The sequence below is a fragment of the Sminthopsis crassicaudata genome, chromosome 1 (genome assembly GCF_048593235.1).
Source record: "Sminthopsis crassicaudata isolate SCR6 chromosome 1, ASM4859323v1, whole genome shotgun sequence".
NCBI lineage: Eukaryota > Metazoa > Chordata > Mammalia > Dasyuromorphia > Dasyuridae > Sminthopsis > Sminthopsis crassicaudata.
In genome coordinates, this window is record NC_133617.1 from 438,954,405 (window position 1) to 438,962,988 (window position 8,584).

The following is an 8,584-nucleotide window of genomic DNA, read 5'->3' on the forward strand; positions in this document are numbered from 1 at the left end:
TGGGCTTTGCTTTTTACATTTTGATAATTGTATTTGAAAGTAATTTGTTTCATTTGTAATCCTAGATATTTTATTTTGTACATCTAAAAACATTAGTATGAGAAGGAATTCATAAGGTTCAGCAGACAGCCAATGGGATCCATATCTTTTTCTCTTTGTCACACACACACAAAAGTTAAGGCTCCTAGTATAGAGAAGGAAAGAGAAGAGAGGCCCTAAGAGAGCCTTGGAGGAATACCTATGGTTAATGTACTTAGAAGTTCCAACAAAGGAGACTACGGAGTGGACAGACAAGTACAGGGAGGACTAGGAGAGAACACAAAAACATTCAGCAGAGAGACTATCCACAAGAGAGAAAATGATCAATTATAGCATGCTTCAGAAAAGCCAAGAAGGACCAGGATTGAGAAAAGGCCTTTAGATAAGGTAATTAGATTTGGGATATGTTTACAAGGGATTGTTCAGTTGAATGATAAGGTCTTCAAAAGATTTATGCATTACTCTTTGACCCAGTAAAACTATTGCTAGATCTCTATGTCTAAAGAGATAAAAAACAAAAAAAGAAGAGAACCTATGTATTAAAAAATATATTTATAGTTTCTCTTTTCAGGTGGCAAAGAATTGGAAATTGAGGGGATGCCCATCAATAGGGGGATGGCTGAACAAGTTGTGGTATATGACTGTGATAGAATACTATTGATCTTTAAGAAATGAGGAACAGAATGTTCTCAGAAACACCGAGAAGGACTTAAATGAATTGATACAAAATGAAATGAGTAGAACCAGGAGAATATTGTACAGAGTAATCACAATATTGTAAGATGATCAACTGTGAATGTTTTAGTTATTCTCAGTATAACAACTCTAAAAGACATATGGTAAAAAATACTATTCATCCCCAGAGAAAGAATTGATGAAGTCCAAATGCAAATTGAAGTGTATTTTTTTTAAACTTAGGTTTTTTTCCTTTGGTCTATGTTTTAATAACATTATTAATAAATGTTAATAAATTAATTAATAAATGTTTTGCATGATTCACATATATATGCACATCAAATTGCTTATTTCCTCAGTGGATGGGAAAGAGGGGGAAGGAGAGAATTTGGAACTCAAAATTTAAGAATGAATTTTAAAAATTATTTTCACATGTAACTGAGAAAAAATAAAATGCCAAATAAAAATAGTGAAAAAAATACATATCCACTAAGTACACATGTTTTTTTTTTGTTTTTGTTTTTGTTTTTTTTTTAATATAGCTATTTGTCAGTCTCCCTGCCTAAATGGTGGGAAATGCATCAGACCAAATCGATGCCATTGTCTCTCTACTTGGACTGGACATGATTGTTCAAGGTAAGTCAAACAGACAGTGACATTTGCTTGAGGGTTACCATTAATCAAAGCCATTCCACATGTGGTCGAATGAAAAATCTAGCAGTCACAACTTCAGTATAAGAACATTGGCTTGCACATGTTAATGACAAAAGCCAGGAGATGCTAGAGGGAAAGAATGGGAGCAAAGAGAAATGCTTGGAATGGGGGGAAATATCATACCTAGAGGTGGTCAGTCTAGATATGAGAGTTACTCATGAGAAATTGAGAAGAATTTAAAAAGAAAGTCAGAGGAGAAGATGAATATATGAATCCCAAAAGAATTAAAGATAAAAGAAAAACAGGAGAGGAAGGACAGGGAAGTAACAGGGTAATTATGTTGTAATGTTGTTGAAATCATAAAGGAGAGAAAAATTCTGATCTTTGGAAAGAAGGAATTAGGTGTACATCTCACCTTAGCGAGCTGGAAAGAAAAGAGATGGAAATTGACTAGAAAGGCAAGTTGGCATCAAGGGAAGGAGCTGTGGCAAGAATTTAGAACTAGCTTCCCCTTTGTAATAAGTTCAATATTTCTTATATCAGAAAGAAAAAAGCTACAGATAACTCAAAATTCTCTGGCTCTGATTACTTTTTTCTTCAATTCTTTGGGAGAAGAGTGTTTGGAAGCAGAAACATAATTTTCCATAAGGCTTCCTTATAAAAAAATTTTTTTTTAGTGAAAGGTCATCATCATTTAACATGAAAGTTCTTTATTGTAAAGTTAGATCAAAACTTTTTTTTTAATGTGAGGATAAGAAGAACTCATTCAGGTTTTTATAGTGCTTGACAGATTATAAAATGTTTTCTTTAAAGCAATACGGTGATGGGTAGGATGCTCCCATTTTACAGAAAGGAAAAAAATGAGGCTCAGAATTGGTGACTTGCACATGGTCACACTGGAGAGTAAGAGCAATAAAAGGAAGAGAAAGAGGAGAGAATGAAAGAAGAGGAAAAGAGGGAGTGGAGGCAGGAAAAAAAAAGTATTGAATGAAGGAAAGGGAAGAAGCTAGCTAGCTTTAACTTCAATAGTGTCTACCATTCTCATTAATAGTGAAGTTCAATTCACAATTGGTTCAGTTTAGTGAAAAAGTAAAGCCTTCTTTTTATTTCTGACTTTGAAAAATGGGACAAGATAGTAAAGATATAAACTAAATCCCAAAGCCTATATGGGACACTTTCCTTACTGGTGGAAATCAAAGCCCCATGTCTATTACATAAATAATCCATGTTATATCAGGCTTTCATTGTATGTAGTTATGACCCAGGAGATAAGATTCAAACAGCAAAACATCCATAACTCCTTGCAATAAGAAGTCATTTTATACTAGAATTGTGTTATAATTTTAATTCTTGACACCAGGGAAGTTTTTTTTGTTTTTGTTTTTTTTTGCTCTTCCCAAGGAAGCAATCTGATTAAATGAATTTAAATTAATGCATCAATAACTCAACTTTCTACTGACTTTCAGAACAATAGCACTAACAAGGTTGTTTTTCAGAGACTTCAAATCATATATATCTATAGATCACTTACATTTCAAAATGTGGTATGTAGAAAGGTCATTTGTTCTGGAATTTGGAAACTTAGGTTCTAGTTTTCATCAAATGTTGAGCTACACTTTACCTTGGACAGATAAGTCACTTCTCCTCAAGCCTTAAGATCTTGGCATATTAAAATAAAGGTGGAGAATGGGAGAAGGAAAAAGGAGGGCAGAATTTTGAAATAGAAAATAGTGATAGTACTTGAAGGTTTTCAAAGCATTTTTAATGTATATTATCTTGTTTGATAATATATTATATGTAATATATTTGATAATATATAATTATTTGATATTTGATTTTATCTTATTTGATCCTATAAATTATCTCAATATCTCTTCTAGCTCAATGGTTGGGTGAAATTTTTGCCTATCATAATAAATAACTCAATAATGACCTAATTTCCAGTGTTAGTAACAATTCAGTCCTAGCATTCTTAACCTTCCCCAAATAAGACGTATCTAAGTTGCAGCCCACTTCCCCTAGCTGTCTGCAGAACTCTCTAGTGCTGCCTGAACAAGATTGAAAATATAAATAAACACACAGATAGTGTTTATTTATTGTTTCCTAAGTCAATATATAGTCCCCAGGCGTCAGTTTCTATTTGACACCAACTATCTAAATCACACTTCATAGGTGAGTGGGCCATCACTGATTTTACAATCCTGTAAAGCTGATCTCATCTGCAAAACTTTAAATAAATTAAAAGAAGAAATATTATTTTGGAATTTCTCTGTATCCCACAAAATCCTTTACAGACTAAGTATTCAACAAATACTATCAATAAAAACCAATCCATAAATGAACTCGTAAAGAGTTAGGAATCCATCATCTTAAAACTGCCTGTACCCTTGGTTAAATTCCACTCATGACTGTCTTTTCTTTAGATTGCAGTTCACTTATATGGATTTATTTCTTTTCTCCACAGGAAAAGAAAAGCTGGGTTTCATCCCTTCTAACTATCCTACAGGAAAGCAGCTCTCTCAAAAAGGCAAGATCATCTCTTCCGGCCAGTGCCTGGGGATTCTGGAACATGGACATTAAAAATCCAACATGGTGCTGGTTTTTCTTTATTTGGAAAATTATTTTATTATTTGTGTTGTCCTTGTTTATTTTTTACTATTTTAATTTTGTGATATATATTTTTCCCTTGAGTTTTTCATTAAAAATATGCCTGTATTTTCATATGCAAAAATGTATATTAAATATATGCTGCTATGCCCACATAAAATGTACATATTCTACCATCTATTAGGGAAATTTCATGTATACATTTTGGTCACAATTTTTTAATTCCTTCTTAAATATGTTTACCAAATATAAATTTTGCTGTCAAGCAGCATAATGCAGGCTTTCCATTCCATAGACTTCCTGAACCCACTACATAATCCAGAAGCCAAGCCATAGCTAGATAGCTGGTTATATTAATAACATGTAAGGTATCCCACAATTTACTAGCACCATTTAAGTTTGTAGCCACTATATTCTATGAAGATGAAAATGAAGGAAGAGACTCTGGTTCATCCCATCTATATAATGTGGCATTATTTTCTTGGAAATGTTTATAAACAATTTTTCATCTTAACTTGGCTAGATATTTAGTGATTAGACTAATTCCCTTAAACTCTTCCCCTATATGAGATGCTATAGACAGCAGAAATAGCTAGTTGCCATGGAAATAAAAGAAGCTTGGTTAACTTTGCCCTCCCCCCAAACAGTAGACACAGAAAGAGAAGGCAAAGTTCATAGAAGAAAGAAACTCCTAGGAAATAAAGAGCCACAAAGGGCATTGGTTTTGTTTGGTTTTTGTTTCCTTTTACCAGAACTGTGATTTTAACACAGTAGGGAGCTCCTGGTCAAGGGCTTCCTCTACCAATCAGATACATGGGTATTTTCTCAGAAACTTATAGTATTAGAATCCTATAGGACACTGGAATGTTGTGATTTGCCCAGATCTTCTTGACTCCAAAGCCAGATCTCTATACATTACATGCCAGGCTGCCTAAGGGCACAATTCTTGAAGGAGCCTCTTTTCTTTTCTCCAGTTTCAATCTCACTTCTATAAACACTGTAATAATTACACACAAATGCCCTACTGTAACTCCCACTCACCAGAACAACAAAGCAAAAAAGAGACAAAGCAACAACAACCCTCTCACATTTAGGGATGACAATGAATGAAAAGGCAGTTGAAAGTGGCCTAGGAACACATTTTATAATAATTAAAAAAGAGAGGAAAAAGAAATGCATGAAAGAGAAGACAAAAACAGTTAGGAAAATGAAAGAAAAACAGGATCCTATGCTATTCCAGTGCAGTTAGGGAACTCTGAAGTGAGAAGGGAAATAAAAGTGTTACCAATCCATCTTCAAACAAAAACCATTACAGTTTCTCTCTAGTCTCTCTGGAAGCCTCACAAGATTCACCATCTCCAGAATTTTCTATTCTTCCATGCTTAATGACTTAATACCTGGCTTTGCCATTTATAGTTCAGCATTCTATTTCTGGATGCTAAGAAATTCCAAGTGCTATATCCATTGGTTTGAAATGGGAAAATAAAGAAGAAAACAATTACATGATTTGAGTTGGCAAAGTTAAGAAATTTTCTGCCCCATAAGTTCCCATTGGCATTTGACTGGACTTACAGGATTTCTTTTCTTTTTTTTTTTTAATTTTTTAAAATTAATTTTATAATTATAACATTTTTTTAACAGCACATATGCATAGGTAATTTTTAACAACATTATCCCTTGTACTCCCTTCTGTTCCGAATTTTCCCCTCCTTCCCTCCACCCCCTCCCCTAGATGGCAGGCATTCCCATACATATTAAATATGCTATAGTATATCCTAGATACAATATATATGTGCAGAACCGAATTTTGTTGTTGTTGTTGTTGCAAAGAAAGATTTGGATTCGAAAGGTAAAAATATCCTGGGAAGAAAAACAAAAAATGCAAACAGTTTACGCTCATTTCCCAGTGTTCCTTCTCTGGGTGTAGCTGATTCTGTCCATCATTGACTAATTGGAACTGAATTAGATCTTCTCTGTGTTGAAGACATCCACTTCCATCAGAATACATCCTCATACAGTATTGTTGTTGAAGTGTATAATGCTCTCCTGGTTCTGCTCATTTCACTCAGAAACAGTTGATGTAAGTCTCTCCAAGTCTCTCTGTATTCCTCCTGTTGGTCATTTCTTATAGAACAATAATATTCCATAACATTCATATACCATAATTTACCCAACCATTCTCCAATTGATGGACATCCGTTCATTTTCCAGTTTCTAGCCACTACAAAAAGGGCTGCCACAAACATTTTGGCACATATAGTCCCTTTCCCATCTTTAGTATTTCTTTGAGATATAAGCCCAGTAGTAGCACTGCTGGATCAAAGGGTATGATAACTTTTTGGGCATAATTCCAAATTGCTCTCCAGAATGGCTGGATTCTTTCACAACTCCACCAACAATGCATCAGTGTCCCAATTTTCCCACATCCCCTCCAACATTCATCATTATTTTTTCCTGTCATCTTAGCCAATTCCACAGGTGTGTAGTGGTATCTCAGAGTTGTCTTAATTTGCATTTCTCTGATCAGTAGTGATTTGGAAGTTTCAATTTCATCATCTGTAAATTGTCTGTTCATATCCTTTGACCACTTATCAATTGGAAAATGGCTTGATTTCTTATAAATTAGAGTCAATTCTCTTTATATTTTGGAAATGAGGCCTTTATCAGAAGCTTTAACTGTAAATTTGTTTTCCCAATTTGTTACTTCCCTTCTAATCTTGTTTGCATTAGTTTTGTTTGTACAAAAGCTTTTTATTTTGATGTAATCAAAATTTTCTATTTTGTGATCAATAATGATCTCTAGTTCTTCTTTGGTCACAAATTCCTTTCTCCTCCACAAGTCTGAGAGGTAAACTATCCTATGTTCCTCTAATTTATTTATGATTTCGTTCTTTATGCCTATCATGGACCCATTTTGATCTAATCTTAGTATGTGGTGTTAAGTGTGGGTCAATGCCTAGTTTGTGCCATACTAATTTCCAGTTTTCCCAGCAGTTTTTGTCAAATAATGAATTCTTATCCCAAGAGTTGGGATCTTTGGGTTTGTCAAACACTAGATTGCTATTTTTATTCACTATCTTGTCCTACTTACAGGATTTCTTAAACTTTTTCCATGACCCTGGGTATATAGATATATAAAATAGGTATACAAAGCAAATATTCACTGATAATAAATCATAATTTCATGATCCCCTCTATATTCAGTTATGAGACCCCATATGGGGTTGTGAGTACACTATTCTTGAAATAACAGTTACTATTTTACTTTGTATGAAAGAAATCTGTCAATAGCACTCAAATATATCATTCCTATTCTAATGTAGCTTTTTTAGTCAGGGTAAGGCAAGGAAAATGAGATCATAGATGTAGAAGGGACTGAAGGGACTTCAGAGATTATCTGGTCTTATGCCTTCATTTTACAGAAATGAAAACTGAGTCCAATATACATAAAATGACATTTATTGTTATTCAAATAATTGGTGTAAGATATAGGATATGAAATGAAGTCTTTTAACTCCAGCACCAAATATGGCACAGATGGCATAGTGCTTATGTAAAAAGAAGAAGCTTTGAATTCAAATCCCACTTCAACCTTTTTATAACTTCATGACTGAGGACAAGTCCACACTATTTGTGGCCTTGGTTCTTCATTTGTATAATGAGAAGATTGAACCAGATAGGCCCCAAAACTCCTTGCAACTCTAAATCTTTTTCCTCTATATTTCAAACAATTAACAGTATTCTCAGCCTAGAGAAGTTCAATATAGTAGAAAGAGAACTTGATTTGGGAAATTGAGTCTTGAAGTTACAACACAAACAATGAACAACTTTGATTAAGTTTTTTGAGCCTCAGTTTTTCTCCTCTACAAAATAGAAATAAAAATGTTTATACCAACTGCCTCCTACAGTTGAGAAGAAGTTAGATTGTATTATTAATAATGGGTGGAATAGTAGAAAAAGCTCTGTAAATATGGATTTATCTATACTATTTTATGAGTACTGATTCAGTAAATTGTCTAGCTACCTTTAACCTTCTCTTCTCCTACTTCCCCCCTTTTCCCATTCCCTTTACCAATTGCTACTGATATCAGAATCACTTATTTGGAAGAAGGGAACTTGATGACCTCTAGGACTCATTCTATGATTCTGTGATTCTAAGGACGGGTCAATGTTTCATTCTTCAATATCTGCTGTTTCCAGCAGAGAACTAACCCCAACAGATCGAAGTAGGTCCCTTTCAGATATATACATGGTCCTAGGAGCAAGAACAATTGCTTTGTGTTCTGTTTAGAGCATCATAAAGAGTAAATTCTCTGAATTAGGATAAGTCATACAAAGAGAGTTGGAATGAATCCCGGAGGTCATCTAGGCTGGCCCCCTCATTTACAATTGAGCAAACTGAGGTCAAACAGAATTAAGTCAATCAATCCACTATTTATTAAGCACAAAATATGTTCCAGGCACTGTGCTAAATTCTGAGGATATTTAAAGAGATAAAAGACAGTCTCTACCCTCAAAGAGCTTATAATCTAATGTTTATTTGACCCATGTCATAAAAGAAAGTTGAGAATCAAGATTTTGAACCCAGGTCCTTTGACCAAAGCCATTG

General features: G+C 34.1%; 1 protein-coding gene across 1 annotated transcript in view; it reads left to right on the plus strand.

Moving 5' to 3' along the window:
* SVEP1 (sushi, von Willebrand factor type A, EGF and pentraxin domain containing 1) overlaps window positions 1-5,780 on the plus strand; it is a 318,610-nt gene extending 312,830 nt beyond the window's left edge. Inside the window, 2 exon segments of the mRNA XM_074280632.1 lie at window positions 1,257-1,350; window positions 3,833-5,780. Coding sequence (XP_074136733.1) covers window positions 1,257-1,350; window positions 3,833-3,863 — 125 coding nt within the window. The 3' untranslated portion in view covers window positions 3,864-5,780.
* The last annotated feature ends 2,804 nt before the right edge of the window (window positions 5,781-8,584 follow it).